At 40.5% G+C, this 24114-nt stretch overlaps 1 protein-coding gene across 1 annotated transcript in view; it reads left to right on the plus strand.

The window, feature by feature from the left end:
- The first annotated feature begins 628 nt into the window (after positions 1-628).
- LOC118856332 (rho GTPase-activating protein 29-like) overlaps positions 629-24114 on the plus strand; it is a 72161-nt gene continuing 48675 nt past the window's right edge. Inside the window, exons 1-2 of the mRNA XM_036766592.1 lie at positions 629-815; positions 5416-5744. Coding sequence (XP_036622487.1) covers positions 5483-5744 — 262 coding nt within the window. The 5' untranslated portion in view covers positions 629-815; positions 5416-5482. The remainder of the gene's footprint in view (positions 816-5415; positions 5745-24114) is intronic.

The raw sequence follows: 24114 nt of genomic DNA on the forward strand, positions 1-24114 counted from the left end.
GAGGTTAAGAACCCCTGGTTGAGCTATTTCTATATAGAAAGTAGTTAAGTGCAAGAGCTGAGAGTTGGGGGTGAGGGCTGAAGGCAGCAAAGGCTTCCTGCGGAAGATACGCCTGCACTGTCTTTTAAATGAAGAGAGGCGCGATATGAGACAGGTAAGGGAGGGGGTGCATTCCAGGCATGAGAAACTCAAAGTGCAAAGGCACGATGAGGGGAAAGCGGGTCTTTCCAAGGACCTAAGTGGTTCTCGCAACGTTCTGACCAATCAACACGTGCTCGGAAACTTACTTTCCACGCGAAGTACTGGGCAGCTGGCCAATTAGGAGTCCGGGCTGCCTCGGGATTGCGGGCTAATTGGTTAACGTGTCTGTTACAAACCGCATGCTCTGCTAGCCCGCTCCCCGGTCGGCCCGGGACCGCACGGAGCACGTCGCAGCGGGCCACATTCCGGCCACTCCTAAGCCAGCTCAAAGCCTCCGGCCCGGGCTCCCCGTGGCGCAAAGGAAACGCGGGAGCAGCTGGAGGTCCGGGACGCCCCAGCAGCCCCTCCCTCCACCTGTTCCACTGGGGAGCCTAGGCCCCGCCCCTCCGGGGCTCGGTGGGGGCGGGGCGGCCGCGACTCCGGGGCAGGGGGCGGGGAGCTGGGGCAGCGCGGAGTGAGTTGTGGCTGCGGCTGCGGCCCCTGCGGCTCTGCTCCAGCTGGACCGGGGAGGGCGGGTTCTCCTCCGCGGGCGGCGGGCTACGGGACTCAGCCACGACCCCCGAGACCTCGATGTTCGCCCCGCGTGCCCGCCGCGGCGCGATGATGCTCCGCCGGTGAGTGTCGCCGAGCCCCCTTCCCTACGGCCGCGGTGGGGGAGGAGAAGGCGCGTAGGGAGCGGGCCCCACCCAGCCCCCTCCCCCAGCTCCCTCCTCTTCAGCCCCCTCCTCTCGGGCTCGGGGTCCGGGGCTGAGCGAGGGTCGAGGCCCTCGGGTGAGCTGTGCGGGCCTCCGCCGAGCCCTCAGGGAGCTCGTCCTGGGGTCGCCCTCCTCGGCTCGGTCCGTGCGGAGCTTCCCGCGACGGGATGGGGCAGCAGGTGCGGGACCGGCTGGCCTTGGAGGGGACGTCGGCCACCGCTCGGGGCACAGCCGCTCTCCGTCTCCTCTCCCCAGCTTCAACCTCCTGGATTCGAGGCTGGGCGACCCTCCCCACCTCGGGCGTCCCCGGGCTCCTCGGCCGGGAGTGTCTCCTGCTCGCCGCTTCTCCCGGCCTCTCTGGTCCGGGAACGAGAAGTCGGGGCCCCGCGTTCGCTGCGGGACGTGGGGGCGGGGAAGGGGGCTGGGGGTGCTCTGGTAAAAGTCCATTGGGCAAATCCTGCGGAGCCTCGTGCGCCCCTGTTTATATTTGCTCGCCAGTTTCCTGGGTTTGGAAGTGACCTAGCCGCCCTCACCCCTCGTCACCCTGTTACCTGTCCAGGCTGGGGGTGGGGGCGGTGTCGGCAGCATCTCCCTCCCTTCCCCCCCGCTTCTCCTTCCCTTTTTTCTTTTTCTTCTCCCTTTTCTTTTTTCCATTCCTTCCTCCCTCCTTCCCCCCTTATTTCTCCCTTACTTTCTCTGTTTCTTCCTTCTCTCCTTCCTCTATTACTCTCCTCCCTTTTCCCCATTCCTTCCTACCTTCTCCCCTTCTTTTTCCTCCCTTCCTTTCCTCAAGCCCTTCCTTAATTTCATCTTGACTTCCTCCCTTGCCCCTTTACTTCTCTCTTTCCCCCCTCCCCCCTCCGTACTTCACCTTTTCTCCTCCCCTCTCCCTGCCGTTTCTGCTTCTGAAGCCCCCCTTGCTGCTCTCCAAAATGCATTTCCATCCCGGTCTGGGGGACGATCTCTGGGGCACCTTGGTGTGGAGCGGGGACCTCTGTTCTCCCACCCGCCCACCCTTCCTCTGTTAAGAATTGGAGAGATTCTTAGCGGGGCGGGGAAGGGAGGGGGCCGAGGGCTTCCTCTAGGGAAAAGCCTGCGCGGCTCCCACTGCCCACCGGGCAGAGAAAGGTGCCCGGGCACGGGAGAGGCCAGCCCTGCTTTGCAGAATCTTTGTCCGAGAGCGGATTTGGTTGCGGACTGACCTGTCACCTCGGCCTGCCCCCTGCCCCGTACCTAAACGTTCTGGGGCTGTGCACTGCGAACCGTTTCATATTTGGGGGGAAGATGGGGGAAAGAACGGCTGCTAGCCGCGAGCCTCCAAACTTTGCCAGGCGCATCGCACGCAGCACGAGCCCACCTCGTCGGAAAAATGTGCTGAAAGAGCAGATTTCTGAAATAACAGACTTTTTTTTTTTCCCTGAGAAAGACGTGGTGAGATGGAAGTGCACAGATGGTGATACAAGATCGGGCCATTTTACAGCGTTAGCTCATTTCTTGAAAAGGAAGTATTTCCGTACCTATTTTTCTTTTTTGAGGGAGAAATACTGGTGACCCGAGTCATAGAAAGCTGTAGGAAAAGCCGTCCATAAAATCAGAGCTGAAAGGGGCTTGAGATTGTCTATTCCGTTGTACTGGGGAGTGGAGGTGGAGGTGGGGCACTGAACAGTTTAAGCGATTTACTGAAATTCTTATCATACTCTTAGTATCAGAATTGGGATTTGGACCTTTGGCCCTAGACTAGAGCCTTTGTCCTCTCCATCGAACCACACGGTATTCTCCTAGAATAGCGTTAAGAGGTCTGGACTCAGACTCCCAGGGTGTAGGTTCAAGCCCCGGCTTTCTCTTGGCTACTTAGTGTCTGTTTGAACTTCCTTAAGTCCGTCTCCGCTAGGCTCCCCTCCCCCTTAGTTTTTGCGTCTGTGAGAGTGAGTAGGCTGTGCCAAAATTTCTTCCAGTTCAAAATCCTACAATCCCAATTTTGAAACAGGGCATTTTTGCATCTGTAATACATTTTTGATAGCTGTATTCAATCAAACGTTCAGGAAGCACAACTCTGTGCTGGGTCCTTGGCTAAACTGGGGCTGCCAAGAAAGGCAACAAGAATCTCAGCCCTCTAGGAGCATGCCTGCTAAAGACGGAGGTAATATGTAAATAGAGAAATAACAGATGTTTGATTGAGAAGTTAGTAATATTTTGGTTAGCTGTGGGGGTGGGGGGTGAAATGGGTTCCATGAAAATTTGGGGAGAATTACACACATTTTTTTTCTCTGTTGTCTGTTTGCACAGCTCAGACTTCACCTGGGAGCTCTTTGGTAGGTCTCTGAAAGTGGTGGTCATCATCTCTGTATTTTTTCTTCATAATCTACAAATACTTTGGCTTTGAAGTGAAGCGATAGGAGAGTTAGCATAAAAACATGTACCAGTTTAATGTGGAAATATTTTTATAATTGTAATTTCCTGTGGAAACTCAATTTTCAGTTAAGAAACTGCACTGGTGAATATTCATACAGGAAAGTACATCAAGTCCCAAGTTTTTCAGTCTTTCTCTTAGTTTGCTGTTAAGGCCAGATGCTAGGAGAAAGCTGGATTGAATACCATATCTGATACTAGTAACTTGGTGTGTGACCCTGGGCCGTGAGTCCTGCCATGTGCCAGGCATCGTCCTAAGCCCAGGGGAGAGAAAGAAGAGAAATGGTCTTTGTCCTCAAGGAGGTCCTATTCTAAATGGCAGTGACAACCTATACATGCATGAGTCTTTACAGGATATGGACAAAGTGAATCCAGGGTAGATTAGGGAGGAAGAGCACTACCATTGAGAGCATCAGGAGAGACCTCATGTAGACGGTGGCACTTCAGCAGAGCTTTGAAAGAAAGCAAGGGGTTCCAAGAGGTGGAGATAAGGAGGGAGAATGTTTCAGGCAGGGGAAGTAGCCAGGGCAAAAGCACCAGAAATGGAGGGCTATTTGAGCAACAGTCAAGAGGCCAGCTTGGCTTGGAGTAGAAGAGTGACGTGGTTTGAGCTGAGCTTTAGGAAAATCGTTTTGGTGTCTGTTTGGAAGAGGGAGTAGAGTGAGGGGAGACTTGAGGCAGGAAGACCAAAGGGGAGGTGAGAGGTGATGGGAACTTGAGCTAGAGTGGTGAGATGAGAAGGGGAGGTTGGGCCATAGAGATGTCATAGGAACAAGATTTGGCAACTGATGGAAGTACATAGGGTGAAGGAAAGAGGTTGTTATCTTCATCAGAGAGGGAAATAGCTTTCGTGAGCATGCCTTTATTCCTTTATTCCTTGTGCCATGTTTATTGTCCGGGAGACTTTAGGGTTTTCTTTCAAGGAACTCAAATGAGTTTGATGAGAATTCAAGGGTAAAACTTTTTAAAACTCTTCCTTGGAGCTGTGCTAAATGCTGGAGATAAAAATACAGACAAGGCAGACAATCCTGCACCCAAGGAGTTTACATTTTTATGGGGGGAGACCAACCCATAAAGGACAGCCTGAAAGCTGAGAGTGGGGTTGGAGTATTCCTAGTTTGGAAATGGCCAGCAAGTGAGTGAGCTGGTGTGGAGTCAAGCATGGCAGCTCTAGAATCCAAGACTCTGTGGGAGGAGAATGAGGATGATGGCCAGTGCTACGGTGGCCTTGATTCTGGTAGAGATGACTGGAATGGGTGACTTTGTACACAAAGGAGAGTTTGCATAGAGATCCATTATTAATGTACTCTTAGTTGCCTTTTTTTGGATATTAATAAGGTTTGAGTTTTTTTTCATGTTTTTGGTGTCTTCTTTTTCAGACACTATATATATGTGTGTGTGTGTGTGTGTGTGTGTGTGTGTGTGTGTGTGTGTATCAGTCCCTCAGCACCCTCAAACTTGTGTTACCTCTAGCATGAATCTCTTCTCTATTTACTTGGTCCAACTCTGGTTGCCTTTTCATCTTTGTTCTGTTTAGGGACATTTCTGTCTCTTGGAATTTAAAATGATTTTGATGGAGAAAACAGTATTGATTTGTAAATTACAAAATTAATGCTCCCATAAAATGTAAACAAATTAATCGGAACAAAACTGCATTGTTTTCCTATTTGAATATAGATAAAAAATAAGGACTCTTCATTTTGGAAAGATGAAATCTAAAAGGAGGAATGTGATATGTTCATTATTTGAGCAATATTGGGTGAACATAGATGCAGTCACCATTTTAGGAAATACTAGATTTAAAGGCATTCCTGAGCTTGAAAAGGGGTAAATTGGGGGTAAATTTTAAGATAAAAGAGAAACATTTTACCATGGATAAACTTACAGAACTTTCTGTCTACCCCAAGAAGTTGTATAGGCTAATCATAAAAATGTCAAGGAGCAATTGGTTACACGCAGATAGATGTTATAGAAAAAATAGGGTTACTTTAAAGGTTATCATTGAGGCATGAGGTGATGCCCTAAAGGGCAACCATGCCTTATTCTCAGAAATAAAGTGAAATTGTTTCCATGTATTTGTACCTAATCATTGTCTTCTCTTCTCTTTAAGGATTTCCATTTTCTGTTATCAGATGGACATTAACTGAAAGGATTTCTGAGGCACTGCAACAATTGGGATGTTGCGGCAGAACTGTGGAAGCAGCAAGCGTGGTTTATCATTTGGCCGGTTCTCTTTGTGTAATCTTTTCTCTCTTCCTAATTCTGGACACTGGAGAATGGGGCACTGCACTAAGAGCAACTCTTTGAGCAGCATAAATTCCAGCCCAAATTGTTGCAACAGTCCCATTATTGATCCGGAGTATGTGAAGCAGTTGGTCAGTGATGTCAGAAGGTTTGCAGAGTTGTTGCTCTGTTTGAAAGAAGCTATCCTCTCAGAAGGTATGTACCAGCTATTTTGTCTTAGAAGCATCCCAGGAATAGAAAACCAAATCTATGTAACTACTTATGTTTATGTGTATCCAGCACTATTAGTAACAGAATTCCGCTTCAATTATTGACTGTCTGGTTTATTACTATTATTTTTTTCAACACATTTGATATTTATGTGAAGTGACTTTTGGGTGTTTTCCTTCCTCATTCAAGCACAGTGTAATTGCTTTCCCAATTGGACAACACATGGCTGGTAGCTGGTAAATCTAAGCAAGCTGGAAGAGAACCGTATTCAGCCTTCAGATATGCCAGTTTGGGATAGACAAATTTTGAGGGCTTTGTAGTTTAATCTTTTTAAGTTAACTTCAACTCCATTCATTGGTCTTTAGTAGAATAATATTTTTATAATTCAGAAGCACATTATTAACATTTTAGCCTAAATTCACTTTCCCATAGTGTTAAAAATTCTTCAAGATCATCAGATTTAAATTACTTTCTTCTTCCCCAATTAGGCTTATTTCACTTAAGCTCTTAAGTCATCCATTATATTATATCAAAGAACAGTCATAAGTTTCAATCTTTTATACAGGATAGAAATGACTCTTAAGATTTATCCCAGGAAATTTGTCTTGGGGGAAAATTAATATTTTCCTCTTAAGGATTTTGCAGGGAAAATATAAGCAATCAGCAGGCATTTATCAGATTCCCTAGAATGTGCGAGGCACTGCTATGTAGTAGAAATACAAAGATAAAAATAAAACCATTCCAGCTCTCAAAGAGCTTATTACTCTTTTATTAGCAAAGACACATAACATAAAAAGTTTACAAATATAGATAACATAATTTTGAAGAAATGGCAATGCCAGCTGGGGAATCAGAAAAAGTTTCAAACAGAGCGTGTTGTTTAGCTGAACATTGAAAGAAACGTTTTAAATGCCGGAGGTGAGAAGGGTGCACATTCTAGGCATGGGGAGAGCCAGTTGAAAGGCACAGGGATGGAATGTTTTATGTGAGGAACCGCACAAAGGCCAATTTGACTGGACTATAGGGTGTAGTAATGGGAAGGCAGGAGTCCAATTGCACAAAGGGCTTTCAAAGACAAATAGCATTTCTATCTCAATCTAGAGGCAATGGGGAATCATTAAAGTCAAAGAATAGAATAGGGGAGTGACATGTGCTTTAAGAAAATCATCTTAGCAGCTGTGTGGAGGATGGATTGGAGTAAAAAAGACATGAGGAAGGAGGCCATTTAGAAGGTCGTTAGAACAGACCAGGTAAGAGATGTTGAGGACCTGAATTAGGGAGGTGGGCATAAGAGGAGAGAGAAGATGACGGCTATGAGAGATTGTGGGATGAGAATGGACAAGATCTGGCAAATGATTGGATATGTGGGATGAGAAGAGTAAGGAGTCAAGGACAGTGCCCAGTTTGGGACCACCTTCTGACTCTAAGAATGACGTAGCCTCAGCAGAAAGAGAGATGGCTTTTGTGATATAGTGGATAGGATGGAGGACTTGAGTTCAGATCCAACCTCATGTTTTTCTTAGCTACGTGACCCTGAGCATGCCACTTACCTTCCTTCCATAGGGCTGTTTCTTAATCTGCAAAATGAGGTTAAAATAATTTCCTTCTAAGCTTCTTTTCAGCTTTAAATCTGTGATCCTGTGTTTCTTTGAATTCTATTTTGTGCCTTTTGAATTTGAGATGTTGATGGAACATCTGGTTCAGAATGTTCAGTGGGCAGTTGGAGATGGGTGACTAGAACTTAGGAGATACTAGGACAGGATATATCGATTTGAGAGTTACCTACATTTGTTGTTGCTGTTACTTGTTTTAGTCATTTGTGACTCTTCATGACTGACCCTATTTGGGGATTTCTTGGCCAAGATACTAGCATGTCATTTCCTTCTCCTACTGATTTTAAAAATGAGGAAACTAAGGCAGATAGGGTTAAGTGACTTGTTCAGGGTCGCATGGATAGGAAGTGGTTTAGACTTGTTTTGAACTCAGGCCTTCCTGACTCCAGGCCTGAGGCTCTAACAGGTATACCACCTAGCTGCCCAGTTATCTACGCAGATGATAATCGAACCCTTAAGAACTAATGAAGTTAACAAGTGAGAGGTTGTAAAGAGAGAAGAATAGATGGCCCTCAATAGAGCCATGGGGTTACAGCCACACTTAAGGGTCATCAGGTGGGCATTGAATCATTGTTGGTGAATGTGAAGGTGCACTCAGAGAGATAAGAGGGTAGCCAGGGCATAGCAGTGTCACTAAAATCAGGAGGAATAAAGGGTGGTCAACAGCCTTAGAGGCCATAGTCAGCAAGGGGTGAAGATGGAGGAGGAAAGGTGGTCAGATGTGACAGTTAAAGCTGGATCTCTAGCTGATAAATTACTCTTAGATTCCTGATTGGGTGATAAATCTAGGGAAGATGAACCTTAGATGGAGAAGCCTTGCTGAGTGATGGGGGCAAAGGGAAAGGCTTGAAGACACAAGAAGTGTTCCCCCCCTCCAGAACCAGCGTGCCATGGATGCTGTGCTTTATGAGGGGAGCAGGATCTCTGAGAGTGCTGGAAAGAGGGAGGGAGAGGGATGGAGGAAGAGGGCCTTAGGTCTGTTGTCTCATTTTATGTGTAGGTAGTAAATTCTCCTGAAATGAGGGATCGTTTCTGAAATGATCTGAATCTCAATCGTATGATTAGCTTATGGTTGTTGTCTTGTTTTTAATTCTTCTTTTGCTCCTCGTTTAATGATGATGAAAACTAAATAACATAAACTTGATAACTAAAAACAAAAGCAGAGGGCTTGGCTTTTAAGTAGTTTATTTCTCCACTTTGGATGGTATGGGAGTAGAGTGAAGATCTCAGAGGACCATAGATTTAAAGCTGGAAAGGGATCTTTAAAAGGGCGTGTTAACCAACTCTCATTTTATAAGTAAACTGAGGCCCAGAGAGTCTGAATGACTTGTCCAGAATCCCATTGTAAACAGCAGAAATGGAATTGGAATTTGAACCCTGGTCCTCTGACTCCAAATCTAATGCTGCTTCTACTCTACCAGACTTTTAGAATGTTTACCAAAAAGTGATAAAAACCAAACCACTTGAGGTGGTGAAATATGAAGAAGTTCTTTATGGATGTGAGTTGTTGGTGCCACCATTTATTCTTTGGAATAAACCATCTGCTGAGAAGTTTATCTTGTGCGGATGCTGTTAGAAATGGAGTAAAAGATTAGATGTTAACTGTCCCAGTTTTAATAGCTTAACTTAGAAGTAATATTGTGATTGACCTGATGGCAGCATTGTTCATCATTTAATTCAGGAAATGTCATAGATTAACTTCTGAGATTGCCAAAGAGTTTAAAAGGAACCTTAAAAAGGCTTCTTTTTTGTCTCTTGTTTGAAAACCAAGAGACTTGATGTGCAGAGGGTGCTTCTAGGGACACTCTTGTGACTTCCAAGCTCAGGGCTTTATCCTATATCAGTAGGACGCTTTGTGAGATTGCTGTCCCTTTCTGTAGGAGTCAGAGCACAAGAATTATTCTTAGCTGAATTCGGCTTGTTGGGGTTTTTAGTATTTTATTAACTTCCATATGAAGTAAAACTCATTTTTATTAAGGTATTACATTTTATTTATTTTTTTAATTGATTAAATAATTTATTTTTAGTTTTCAGCATTCACTTTTATAGGATTTTGAGTTCTAAATTTTTCCCCCTCCCTTCCTTCTCTCCTCCCAAAGAAGGCAAATAATCTGATATAGGCTATCCATGTGTAATCATATCAAACATATTTCCACATTAGTCATGTTGAAAAGATAAGGTAATACATTTTAGGTAATATTCATCATATGTGAGCGTGTATATGTAAGTTGGTTAATTTTGCATTTAGGACATATTCTATCCTTTGTTTCTTGCCTGCATCTGTTATCTTTAATCATTCATTTTACAATAGAAAATACTAGTAATTTAAAAATATTTGGTATGCTTCTAATTACTAAAATTTTTTGGTTTTAATTCTTTGACAATCCAGAAAAATAGGATGGGAGAGTATAGCTGGGCTCTAATGGAGGTGGAGATAAAAATGTAATAAATAGAAGCTAGCAAGAGGAGACCATCCCAGAGATAAAAGTATTAGAGTATAGAAACATGTTGAGTCATTGAAATTTAATTAAAACCCCCCCTAAAGGTAATGTACAATATACTAGGAGGCCTTTTTTCTAAATCTTAAGTACTTGATTGAATCTCCAAGAAGTAGGACTCCCTGGTAAGTAGCCTGAAATTTTTGACAGGGAAATTGAGAAGAAATGAAAACTTGGTAACCACTTATCAACAAAAACTTAGCTGGAGTTTATTAACATAAAAACCGTTAACTATTCCTGTTACTTTTGACTATTAAATGTTGAGTTGTTTTTGTTTTGTGTTTTAATGCCTCTCCAACAAAAATATGAAATGTGTACCTTTAAAGAATAATTCTCTTGGTAAAAACCTATGAATTAGTTTCAGGGCCATGACATTTGGGACATATTCTGAATGATGAGAAAAATTTTTTGAGGTGTGAATTCAGTTTTAGCCTTGATGATAGTTTTCAATTTATAATGTCCTTCTCAACCCTTCCCTACTTTACTATTTATATATATAACTGTGAGCATCAAATGAGATGATGACTGAGGTACTTTGACAGTTAAAAGTAATATGTAAATTTTATTTCTAGCCCCATCAACCTAGCATATATACCTTTTGAGTTTGGTGAAATTATGTAGTAATCTGTGGTTTCAGCGTAGGTCTGATAGTGAAGTGGCTATCTCTGAATTGGCTCAAAAAGTAATCCTGAAAGGGCACTTTAAAGTTTTCCTCTCCTGTCAGGGAGTAGAGAGCAGTGGAGTATCCATTTCCTTATATTTTCTCTTTTTCTCCACCCTTTACAGAAAAGATGCCCTCATTTTCAGTATTAGTTACTTTTCCATTTTGTTTGAAATATTTTAATCATTTAGAGATGAGCAGATAGTTGTCAGTTTATGGTGTAATCAAAATAGTCTCTTGTATATATGCTTTAATGTATTTGTCTTTATTAGTCATCTTCAGAATTTTACTTAGTTGACATTAATGTTGAATCATGTTGGTAAGGGTCTCTATCTAGCTTAGTAGACTTGATTTGCATTCAGATTTGCTTTGTAATGAGCCAGGCTTTCAGAGATAACAGAGACTCTTTTACTCTGTTTAAAACATTGCTTGTAGATTGTATTTCTCCATAAACTGACTCCACATTTGATGGAAATCATCTTTTGCCCTTTGGAAAAATAACATTGCTTTCCTTGGGAGGCCTGAGAGGAACCCAGGCCACCAGACTTAGCAATTGTTCTTTAAACATTAAAGGAAACGTTAAAGGAAAAAGTTGGAGGGAGAGCAGCTAGCATGGAAGCAAATTCAGGAAAATTGAACTTTGGAAATATGAATTTGCAGTTTAGTTAGTCTTTCCTTTACATACGTATATATGCACATAACACATATGTGGATTGAACTGCCTTCTTGGGTGTGAGCAGATTAAATTTCAGTCACGTAATAAAGCATGATGTGGAGTGTAAACCATGTGGCCTTGGGCAGCACACACAACTGCTACGTGGGGCCTCAGTTTTCTCAACTGTGAAACAAGGGGCGTGGACTATGTATAACTTATATTCTCTGAATATGTAATTCATATTTTTGTTCAGATTTTGAAATTAGATATTTTAAAGATTATTTCACATTCAGCAGGGAAAATTGTTGCTGTCGAAGTAAAGATTTGTTTGCCAAATAGAAGAAATACTGAATTTTTGATACAGCTTAGGAAATTATTCTATTTTTTTGCTAGGACTTTTAAAAATGTATATTTTTATGGTGGCGGTTTTTATCAACAGCATTTGTAGAACCTTGACATACAGAATAGGATTCTTAGGGTAAAAAAAAGTGTTGGTGAACTGCTTTCTAAAGACTTACATAGTCTTTTGTGCTGATTTCTTTTAAGGATATGTTCCACACGATACTCTAGCAGAAGGTGCTTTAGTTGATTCTAATTTTTAAAATTTCTAACTAAAGGTAGACAGATTGATGTGGGAGATTGTAGACTCTCCGTTCCTTACTTGGAAAGTTAAATTAATTATTTTCAGTAGAAGGTTGTTAATGTAGTTTTTATACTTGTAGCAGGTGTGGAGTCTGCAGTTTTAGATCTCTATCCAGCATCATTAAGGTGCATTATGAATAATTACAAGGGTAACTTTTACATCTCATATTAAAATGCTGAAGCACTCAATTATGTCTATGTGCTTAAAGTTTAATTACATCACAGTATATGAATATACTTTCAGTATAACTACTAGTTCAAGTTTGTGGTTAGCGACAACCTTAGGTGTATATTATCACATATTTCAGTGGGTCAGTCTAGTTAATTTTAATTAATAAAAAAATTTTAGGTGGTACCTGGTTTCCTAAATAAGTTCTATATAGTTGATAATGCTTTAGATATTGATAACTCTTGTTTCAAAATGTATTTGAACTTATTTCCTAATAATAAAGCTCAGATTTTTCAATATGCCTTCGTTAAGGAATTTATATTGCGTAAGCACCAATATGGAAACCGTTGCTTTAGGAAATGAATTACATATAATAGGAATATTGGTTTCAGCAAACGTCGAATTTGAAGTGGGATGTCATCAGACAAAATTGGACTCTCAAACACATTCCCTGTTATCTTCTCTCCAAATCTGTTCATTCTTCTGACCTTTTTTTCATTCAGTAAACTGACTTCATTATTTCAGATGATGGAATCTTATTCAAACCTTAATTTATTTTTTACCTCATTTTTTCTTATCTCTCTGATCTGTTCAGCTGTTGCCTCCCTGCTAAATCCTTTTCCTCCTCTCAGTACCATCAGCCTAAAGACCCTCCTTTTTCTCTCCTTTTTATACTCCCAACTATTACAGTAATGCTCTGACTGTTCTTTTCAGGATCAGCCACTCCTCCACTTTAGCCTTCACGTTGTTGCCAGGCCTATTTCCCTGCTGAGTGAGTAAAGTGCTTTTGTAAATATCAGAATGCGTTGTGAATGGGAGCTATTCCTTCTTGCCTTCTCTTCATCTACTTCTCCCCCCTTAATTATGTGATCAGCACTTAAACAATTAGGAAACCAAACCAAGTGGGGTTGACTGCCAATGTATATTACTTGTCTTTGTTGAGGACTAGTCTGTAGAGAGTCCTATGAACAGAAGATTGTCTCAGAACTCCTGAAATCTTTGATCATGGCAATTGTGAAGCAAAAGGAAAAAAATTATTCCTTCTAGAAATTCTTTAGTGGATAGCCTGGTATTCAAGGCCCACAGGTGCCCCCCAACTTTACCAGCTTTATTTCATGTTACTTCTTCTGTATGCTCTAGAAACCTCTGTCCCCAGAACAAACCCTGCTCTTTCCCAACTCTGTTTTTGCTCATATTGTTTCCTGTGTTGGAATGGACTCCCTTGAATTCTTCCTTCTCCTTTCAAACCCACCATCCAAGCCTGAAGACTTGCCTAATTCCTCCCTAGTCATTAATGACTTCTCTCCCTTCCCTAGTTTTCGTGTTAGGCTTTATGTATTTCTAATGCCTATCTTTAACACTTCATTATAGTTTTTTATGTCATAAGTTTGTATATTTGTGTTCTCTATAAGTAGGGTGATATTGTTCTATACTTAGGATGAGGAAACTGAGGCCCCAAGAAGTTGAGTGACTTGGCTAATGTCAAACATCCATAGCAAGGAACACAACCAAGATGTGAACTCGGGTCCTTAGACTACAGATCCAGGGTTCTTGTCATTGTATCCTGCCTGCATCATCCACAGTGACTAAAGGCCCCCTCACAGGGTATTCTACACATAGGATATATTTAATAACCATTGCTGGAACTTTATAAATTCAGGGCAGTTATGATTTGGAGAAAATGTAGCTCTTTCACATGGAGAAAGGGATGCATATAATGGAAATATAGATGCTGGCAATCTTAAACCTGGAATACTTTACCTACCAATAGTCCAGGGATGCCAGTAACTACTGCTTTCCTGTCTCAGGAGCTTTCATTTACCATGGATACCATTGTGGGTCAGAACTAACCTGTTCTTTCCTGCTTAACCTCCTTCCCTCCTCTGCCATTGCTCTGTGTATTGGAATCCCCTCAGGCAGGCCCCTTCCTACTATGTTGCTGTGGCAGCTGCTGGAGCTTCCATCCAGACCCCTCTATGTACTTGCTCTTCTCTCTCACCTCATCGAAGGCCCAAGGGCTGTCGGCTGAGGTCTGAGCAGAGGCTCAGAGGTAAGCAGTCCTAGCAGGGTTTCCCCAGGGAAATTATTAGTACTGTTTCAGCTTTATTTGGGTTTTTGGGTGCTATTGTGAGGACACACCCACTATTTATAATAGTGTTTTAATGGGAAAATGCATTCTCAGTTTCAAGTGAATGATTCGTGCACATCACCTTTTGGAACAGAACCCATTCATAAGTTAGAAACTGCTTTCTCTGTACTTGTAGTAGGTAGAGCTTATTTGATATTCTCAAGGAGAGGGGGAGCACAACTTATTTCTGGCTTTAAGCTCGTGTAGGAACAAAACCCATTCCAGAAGGATTTGCTTATAACTCTTGAGGGAGTTTTGAAGGAGCTAATTCTTAAAGGAATAGTTTAAAGTTTTTAAAGGTGAGTAGAACAGCATATGTTGCTTCACAGTGGTCTAAAAAGGAAGGTACCATTACAAAGTTAATCACACTTCTACACTGGAATTGAGCAATCTTTTTGTACATAAAATTTTGCTTTTGATGTTTAGAGTTATCCACTGACTTCATGAAGATAACTTTAAGGAAAACTAGCAATTAATCTATATCTATTGTTGCAACCTTTCAGTAACTGACAAGAATGAATAATGAATTTTAAAATGATTTTTGACCACAGTTTTGCTTTACCTTCTCTTTTTTTATCCAGTTGTCTAATGCCTTCTAAATGAGACTTCGGTTTTGTTGACTTAAGATGAGCTTAAACTTAAATAGTTTAATAACACTGAAGACTTTGGAATAAAATAGCTTCTAAATAAAATAGCATCTAAAAGAACATTCTTTTTCTTTGTAAAATCATAATTCTTGTCATGTATAAACAAGTCCCATTTTCATTTGTGTCTTAGGGAAAAGGCAGAACATTTGTAGTGAAGAATTGTATATTGACTTTATAGCAAATCATGAAGCAGGCATGGAACATGGAATTAACTATTTGATATCATTAAATCATGCTGAATCCTTTTACAAATGGAAAAATCTGCTTGAATTCTGTAGCATCTTTATTGGAATTTAGCATCAGTTAGTTATGGTGTTTTGAAACATCTGTTTGTGCAGGAAATAGGTCTAATTCCACAAATTCATTTTTTTTAAGAAGAGAAAATGAGTATCATATATGAAACTTCAAATTTATTAGGTACAGTTGGTTTTTTTTTAACATATATAGTAAATTCACCCAAGCTGTTGCTTTCAAAGCTGTCCTGTTTGTGTTTCCTTATCAGTTCTCTGGTGCTTTAAAATAAATGCTTCCAATTACTCTTTTCGAGTGACACTGTTACTAACTTCATTCTCTTCCTTACTCCCCCCTGTTGTGAAATAAAAAAAAATACTCATAAAAATAAATGTAATCAAGCCAAACAAATTCATACAGTTGGGGCAGCTGGGTGGCGCAGTGAACAGAGCACCAGTCCTGGAGTCAGGAGGAACCCGAGTTCGAATTTGGCCTCAGACACTTGACATACTCACTAGCTGTGTGACCTTGGGCAAGTCACTTAACCCCAACTGCCCTGCCTTGCCCCCTCCAAAAGAAAAAAAAACAACAAAAAATTCATACAGTTTCCATGTCCAAAATAAAATGAACATTTCATTTAGCACTTGGAGTCCATTACCTCTCTGTCACCATCAGTCCTCCGGGGCCGTGGTTGATCATCTTTCAGTAGTGTTTCTTTATGGTACTTTGACTATATAAATGTTTGCCTGATTCTGCTCACTTCCCCCTGTCTCAGTTCGTACAAGTCTTCCCAGGTTCCTATGCAGCCATCGCTTTGGTCGTCTCTTCTCTAACTATGATACTCCTTTCATTCAGTTTGCCATCATTTGTTCAGCCATCCCTCCCAGCGGTGAGCATCTCCTTTGCTTCCGGCTGCCAGTTCTTTGTTAGAACAAAAAGCTGTTATAAATAATTTTGCATATGTGAGTCTTTTCCTCTTTCTTTGATCTCTCATTTCTACGTATCCAGAAGGTTGGCGACTTAGAAGGGTCACAGTTCCAAATGACTTTCCAGAACTGACTGAAGTGATTCACAGTTTAGCCATATCTAATGGTAACAAAACTTTTGATGGGTCGTATTCACTCTTTAGCCTTTTCCTGTGTTCTTAAAGAGTGATTGAGCACCCATAGCACGTAAAATAGTAAGAAAACAATTTTGAACGTACCTTTCCAATAGCTCAGCAGATGGACTAACTTGGGAAATTTTTTTCTTCAGAGCTGAATCTAAAATGGGCTGGGATACAAAGGGATGCTTTGTAGACTTAGAGGTTTTTTTCTTTGAGGGAAGGCAGGGCAATTGGGGTTAAGTGACTTGCCCAAGGTCACACAGCTAGTAAGTGTGTCAAGTGTCTGGAGGTCACATTTGAACTCAAGTCCTCCTGACTCCAGGGCTGGTGCTCTGCCCACTCTGCCACCTAGCTGCCCCTGGACTTAGAGGTTTAAAACCTAAATCCCCTATTTATTCAGCTGAGCCACAGTTCAGCTCACTGGATAAAGTAAGTTCTGGATAATAGGTAAAAGCTGAGGAATCAGAAGACGTTAGTGCAAGAGAGAATGTTAAACATGTTTTAGGGCCTCCTAAAGAATATCCGAGTAGTATTATCCTTTTAAGTGGGAGGAGGTAGGTGTGCAGTGCGGGGCCTGTGTGAGTCACTTCACCTCTGCCTGCCTTAGTTTCCTTATCCATAAAATAGCGATGATAATAATAGCACCCATCTGCCATAGTCGTTGTGAGAATCAGATCAGATAATAATGGTAAAGCTTTCATAGCACAATGTCTAGCATGTGGTAATAGTTATTGTGGTGGTGCCTATAGGAGTGAAGTGACTTGATCCAGGGTGTGCAGCTCAGTGGGTGTGAAGCCTGGTCTAGACCCTAGATCAGTGCCCTCATTTAGCGTGGAGTCTGATTTGGAACCAGGTTTGTTCATGCTTAGTCTACTTGAATTCTTTTACCCCTATGTAATTAATTTAGCAAGATTGCTCCCTATAGCTTCACTAGTTTCAAAGTTCTTTCTCACTTCATGCTGCCACGTTTGCAAAGTTTGTTAGCATTTTTGTGCATTCTGAAAATTACCAGGATCTTTCCATTTTAAAGTGTCTCTGCTGAATTGAGTCAGTATAATTGTCATTTTGAAGTATTGTCATTTTCAAAAGTCAAGGAAAATACCATGGCTTATTTATTTAAACATTTCCATGAAGTGTTTCAATCTAAACACTGTGTGTTAACTTCTGAGAACCAGAAAGTGGAACTGACTAATCTGTTTTCAATTGATAAGCTGAATGAAACAAAAAAAATGAATGACATCAAATAGAGAGTTTCCATCTTACAAGGAAATTAGTTACGCAAATAACAAGGAATTGTAAAGAAAAAAAAAACAAACAAAAAAAAAAACAAACAAACATTTTCGTTTTTCTTGATTGGTGGCAAATTGATTTATAATTCAGATGGTGAAGGACTTTTTGATAAAAATCAATCTTTGAATATTGTATTCTGTAGATTTTTGTATTATCAAGATTTGTTTGTAGAAATGAAATTGAAACCCAATTTGATTTTAATGCTTCAGTGAATGTTTTTAATTTATTCTAGTGAGATCTGTCGAGTCTGATTTGAGGATTCTAACCTATCATACACATAATATAAAAATATATGTGTGTATATACTTCCTTATTTGACACTGAAAATAATCCCTTGAGGTTTGTAATACAGATGTTATCCCCATTTTACAGATGAAGAAATAGCCTCCGAGAGGTTAAATGATTTTTTTTTTCTGTGGACATCATCCAAAGGAGATTGATTACCAAAGAATCGCATCCTAGTGATATCATTTGTAAAGCAGTTCTATGACATAGACTCTGAGGATAATTTTTGTAGTCTCTTAATTCAGTAGGAGCTTAATAAATATTTAATTGAATCAAGAATATGTGTGAGTTGTGACTGTTAAGAGGTGTTTTACCCATCAGTGTTTTCTGAGTGACTCATACTCTGATAATTATATATTGTAAAAGTTTTTTATGAAAAGTGGCTTGTGCTAATATATTTTATGTAGATAATCACTCAGTTCTGAATAGCTTGTAAATTTATAAATTTCTACAGTTTATTATTAGTAGGTTAGGATTATTGTCCCTTTTGACAAACACTTTTTTTTGTTCATGTTTTCTAATAAATTTTTAAAATATTTGGGAAAAAATTACATTTTTAGATCTATTTTCAAATCTATAAACTCATAAATTTTCTATTAATGAATATCACCAAAGCTTAGAAGTAGTACTTCATTTATGAAGCAGCTAATGTATGCCAGGCACTGTGCTTAGTACACTGTATACAGAGACAAAAACTAGTTGTCCTCGTCCTCAAAGAGCATAATTGGATTCTATTGGTGCTGGTAGTGGGGAGGGCTTAGGAGGGAATTAAAACTGGCTAAGGAATGGTGAATCAAGGCTTCCAGAAGAGGTAGGATAATGCTGGCTATTGATATGCATGGGCCCTGTTTATGTACACGTTCGTAAACATAAGACCACCAGATATATGTCCTTCCCTGTGAGAGAATTGTATCTTTTTTGATACAGAACTATCCCGAAATCAACTCAACAAAGATTTCATAACGCTTATGTGTAGAGTACCCTAAGTCTTTAATTGCTGTGGATGGTGTATGGTGTAATGGGTAAAAGCCTTGGATTTGGAGTCGGAGGACCTGACTTCATATCATGATTCTGCTACTTGGTAGGTCTGAATGAAATAAATAAAAAATAACATAAATAAAACGAGAGTGTTGGACTCTGTGGTTCCTTCTAGTTTTAAATCTATGATTTTTTGAAATTAAAGCTTGTAAGAGGCAGAGAAGAGGTGCTGGAACATTTCAGACATGCAGGGCATATTGTTCAGAGGCTAGCTGGAAGAAGATGGCAGTGCCCTATAGGAGTAACAGAAAACTATTTTAGTTGAACCATATGCTTGAAGGAGAATAGTATGTAATAAGACTGTAAAAGTATTTTGAATGGCCTCAATTTCCTGAGTAAAGTATGCCATGCCACAAAATTCTCAGCTGTGACGTTGGATATGGCAGCTTGCAAAAAGCATTAAGTACCAAACAAAAGAGTTCATTTAGTCATAGAGGCAACAGGGAGTTATTGGAGTTCATCGAGCATGGTAGTGGCACGCCTAGGCCTTGTGGGGGTGGTTGTTATACACTTGAGGGAAATCACCAGTCACTTTATAGATATGTTCTAGGATAGAAGAAAGAGATTTGATTAAGACAGAAAGACCAGTTGGGGGGCTATGGTAATGATCCAGGCTAGACATGATGAGGACTCCATGTAAGGAGGTGGCCACGGGAGTAGGAATAGAGGCCAAATTTGAGGGTCTTTGGGTAGAAAAAACAAGATTTAGCAGCTTATTGGCTTTGTTGGGGGTGAATGAAAGTGAGGAGGTGGGAATGGTACAAGATTGTGGAGCTGACTAGTTAGATTGATGGTGGTTCTTTTGACAGAAATAGAGGTGTTGTGAAGAGGAGTGTCTTTTGGGGAACAGATGGAAGTGTGATGTAGGATTAGAGGAGGATAGATAGAACTGGGAGTGAACAGCATAAACATAATTAAACCCGTCTGAGCTGATGGCATTGCTAAGAGAGTAAGAGAATGAGAAGAGGCTCCGAGAAAGATCCTTCGGGAATACTCACAGTTATTATGCATAACATAGATGATGATCCAGCAAAGGGGACTGAGCAGAAGAGGAACAAAGAGGCTGTGTCACCAAAATCCAAGAAGAGAAAGTGTTTTAGGAGGAAATGGTGGTCAACATTGTACCATGTTGCAGAGAAGTTAAGAAGGAGAAGGAGTGATAAAAGGCCATTAGATTTGGCAGATAAAAGATGATTGGAATTCTCTAATCTTTTCGTCGTGACATCCCCATCCTTGAGATTTGCTTACTGTAGAATGAATGGAAGCTGCTCAACAAATTGAGTAGAAGCCTTTACTTGCTGGAAAAGAAAGATAAAGAAGAAAATACACAAACATGATGTATTCCCCTTATGTGGGAAATTTTCCCATCACTTCAGGTAACAGTAAACTGCTTTTGGATTAATCATTATATTGCATTTAAGCAGAACAAAGAGCAGAATGTTATTTATAGTGGTGGAAAGGCAGCCCATAGTCACTTGTGGCATGCCAAAACATGTCTGGCACCCCGGAAAATGTAGAGGAAATCCTTTGGCACCTTGTAAGCAGCCTGCAGGCCTGTTCTAGAGGAAAAATCAGAGAAAAAAAAAGAAAGACTACTAATGAAGTAGTCTTTGTGAGTGTCCAGCTTGTTTGGCTCAAGAAGGGTCATATAATAGCTTACCGGTACCATTAGCTGTGTGGATCAGTTCCAAGGTCAGTGAATATGGCCCACTAGTTATTCTAGGTGGAAAGCAATCCCCTTTTTAGCCCTGAACTTGGTAGATAAGCTGTTCATTTTTTTCTTATTCAACGTTTATATCTATGTACGTTATAAAGGTATATTACAATTAAAAAAAAAGAGTTGGTAACCTTAGAGAGAGAACAGTTTCATTTGAGTGATGAGATTGAGAAGTGAATGGGAGGAGAGAGGAAAGGAAATGGAGGTATTGAGTGTAGAGAACTTTTTCTAAGACTTTGATGGTGAAAAGGAAGAGCAGTAGAGGATGACAGCATGAGGTGATGGGAGGGTCTGAGGGTTTGTTTATTGTGTCAGAGATGTTCATGTGTATGTAGGCCCCAAGGAAGGATCCAGTAGTTAGAGTGAGACTGAAAATTAGTGAGAGGGTCTGATTGTGGGAGCAATCTTCTGTGTACTGGTCAGGGGTGGGAAGGGGGAGGGTAAAGGAGAAGATGCATGGTGGCATGGGATGCAGAGTTTGGAGTCAGAGGACTTACACTGGAATCATGCCCTGTGTCCTGGGACAAGTTTCTTAATCTCTCTGGGCCTTAGTTTCTTCATCTATAACATGAGAGTGTATTGGTAATTAAGGTGGGACTTTTTTTTTTTAACTGTTTTCTCTTTTAGAAATGCTAAAGTAATCAAATGCCTTTGATTAAGCCTTACTTGGTGAAAAGCCCCAGGGTCACACCCTTTTGCTAACTAGGTATTAAACCCCTGGCCCACACCCTTTTGCTAAGTAGGTGTGAATCCATCTGACCCTGACTCAAGTCTATAAAATCCAAGGTTGGCCTTTGACTTTTGGGGCTCTCAGTCCCTGGATGAGTGGCGTGGGACTCTGGGCAGCCATTTTAAGAGTCCCTGGCTTGTGAATCCAGATGTTGATGTTTTCCTGGTGATTATGAATTGTGATTTGTTCTGTTTACATTGTGTATGTTTGTAATTTGTATTTGCTCTGAAGTTCAGGATGCTGGCTTTTCCTCCTGAACTAAGTGAGTTGTACTTGTATGTTGGATTAAAGTAAGATTGTTAACCCCTTAACGTTGCCTTCCTTAGTAAAGCAGATCAAAAGAACCTGTGTTAGCGGCCTTCTCTGTGCTGGTCGTGGTTGGTTTTATACAGCCGCAGTGGCTGCTAGTTGAATCGTTGCTGCAGAGGGGACTGAAGTAAGTGACCTCTGAAGCCTCTTCCAGCTCTGGCACTGAGAGAATAGGGGAGGGTATTATTGAGTTTTGTGATATGTGGACTTAGAAAAGAGGGTGCTGGAAGATGCATGGCCTGTATTTTCTCAATGAAGTGTGCGGTGCTGCTGAAGGGTCCTCAGCTGTGATTTGGAGGGGTAGGATAGTAGTACAGAGGAGAGAAACAATTCCAATTTAGGGTAAGGATTCCTAGAAAGAAGAGCAGGTAATCTCAGCCAATGTTAGTGAAATCACAGTTTTACAAGTTATTTGTTGTACAGTGTGACGCAGAACTTAAACGTGTTCTTCTTTAAAGGCTGTTTAGGTCAATATTAGTTTTAAGTTGATGCTAAAAAAATTAAGATATCCATAGTACATGGTTTAAACGTTTCTGTTTTAATTCCACTGAAACAATATTTGGAATTGCTTGATGATGCTGATTGTTAACATTAATAAAGTTAACAGCGATGCCGTAATGAAAAAGATAACTTGTATTTTTATATAAGGCCCGCATCTTTGTCCTTTTTGCTTGTGAACCTTTACATAGTGGGAGTGACTCCATGTTCCATACTGGTCGTCATTATTGTTAAGCATCTTACTATTTGACCGCCAGTGTCTTAGTTATAAACAAAATTACAGAAAGAAACCAAAGCTTGATTCACAATTGCCTTATAAAATACCAAGTCAAAAAAATCTTGTGTTTTGTTTCTTAGAGGTTGTTTAGTAGAATTTAGAAGCTCTAAAATATCTGTGAATACATTTCAAAAGTATGTTAAAAGATGAATGTATTCCAAAGATTTAAAATACACAGCAGAGCACATCTAGATTAGTTGAGTATATAATCTGAAGGCTAACACAAAAGTAGAAGGAATGTGTGGCATACAATGTATTGAAATGGATGAAAAGCAGCGCCGTGGTAGGCTTTTTCATGTGAGAGTTAATCTGTGAATTTTAATCTAAAAGTAATTGCAAAAGCAACAAATGAATTACCTTGATCAAATCATTAATTTGCTCGCTGCAAATGTTTGCTACAGATTTAAAAACTAAGAGAATTTTTGCCTTTTCTGTTACAGTTTATTTATCCACAAGGTCCTGAATTGTTTCACAGAATTTAGGTTTGGAAGGGACTTGAGCAGCCATCCGTTCCGAAGCCTCCTTTTGCATTTTTGTAAAAAACCACACTGATGACGTCTCCATTATTTAGTCATAGCTCTTGCTGATGTCTTAGCATGTGTGGAACTTCCATGGAATCCTTTTCTAGGTGTTTAATTTCTTACAGGTAATAAAAAGCAAAAGCTCTACCCTTCTTCTAGGGTAGCATTTTAAAATATATATATGTATATATTTTATTTTTATTGATGCCTTTTATCTTTATTACGTTCCTTTGTGAATGTTTTCTTCCTCTTCTCCCCATAGTATGCAAAGAGCCGTTCTTTGTAAGAAAGAGGGAAAAGTTTGTTCAGCAGAATGAATCAGCACATGAATGTACATTCTTCTATATGCATAGACAGCCCCTCCCCCCACCTCTGCAGTGAAGAGAGGGAGGTACATTTCTCTACATTCAGCTTATCTTAAGTCATTGTTCTTTTCATTCATACTGCTTCCTCATTCTGCTTACTTCAGTCAGTAAGTCAGCTAGCTTTTATTAAGACCTTACTGCATACCAAGAACTGTGAGCACTGGGACATCACTTCATATAACTTCCTATGCACCATTGAAATTATTTTTTTTAATTAAATTTTATATTTTTCAGTCAGCAAAACCCTGTTTTTTCTATTTGTAAAGTGCTTAACACCACGTCCGGGTCCAAAATAAATGTATGCGTGGGAGGGAGGGGGCGGGAGGTTGTGTAAAGAGAGAGATTGGTTCTGTATTCTTGAGTTTTCAGCTCATGAGTGTTTCAGCATCAGTCCTCAAGATTTCTAGTTACCATGACACTAATCAGAACTCCAAAGTTTTTCAAAGTTGTTTGTGATACTGTTGTAGTTGTACACATTATTTTCTTCATTCACTTCACCCTCTTTCAGTACATAAAAGTTTTCCCAGGTTTCTCTGAAACTATCCCCTTTTATCATTTGTAGCACAGCGGTTTTCCATCACATTTATATACCATAATTTGTTTAGCCAGTCCCCAGTTGATGGGCATCCCTTAAGATTTCTATTCTTTGCAAACTCAAAAAGAGCTCTATTTTTGTATATCCTTAGAGTTTGTTTCACTTAGGAATAATCCCTCCCTTAATCAAACCTGTTTCTGATTCCCTTTTCTCCCTTCTCCCTCCTATTTCCTAGTTAAGTGAAATGCATTTCCCTGCCCAACTCTAAAGAGCTCTATTTTTGTATATCCTTAGAGTTTGTTTCACTTAGGAATAATCCCTCCCTTAATCAAACCTGTTTCTGATTCCCTTTTCTCCCTTCTCCCTCCTATTTCCTAGTTAAGTGAAGTGCATTTCCCTGCCCAACTCTGTGTTTGTGTGTGTGGCCTTCCTTTCTTTTAC

The sequence above is a fragment of the Trichosurus vulpecula genome, chromosome 7 (assembly GCF_011100635.1).
Source record: "Trichosurus vulpecula isolate mTriVul1 chromosome 7, mTriVul1.pri, whole genome shotgun sequence".
NCBI lineage: Eukaryota > Metazoa > Chordata > Mammalia > Diprotodontia > Phalangeridae > Trichosurus > Trichosurus vulpecula.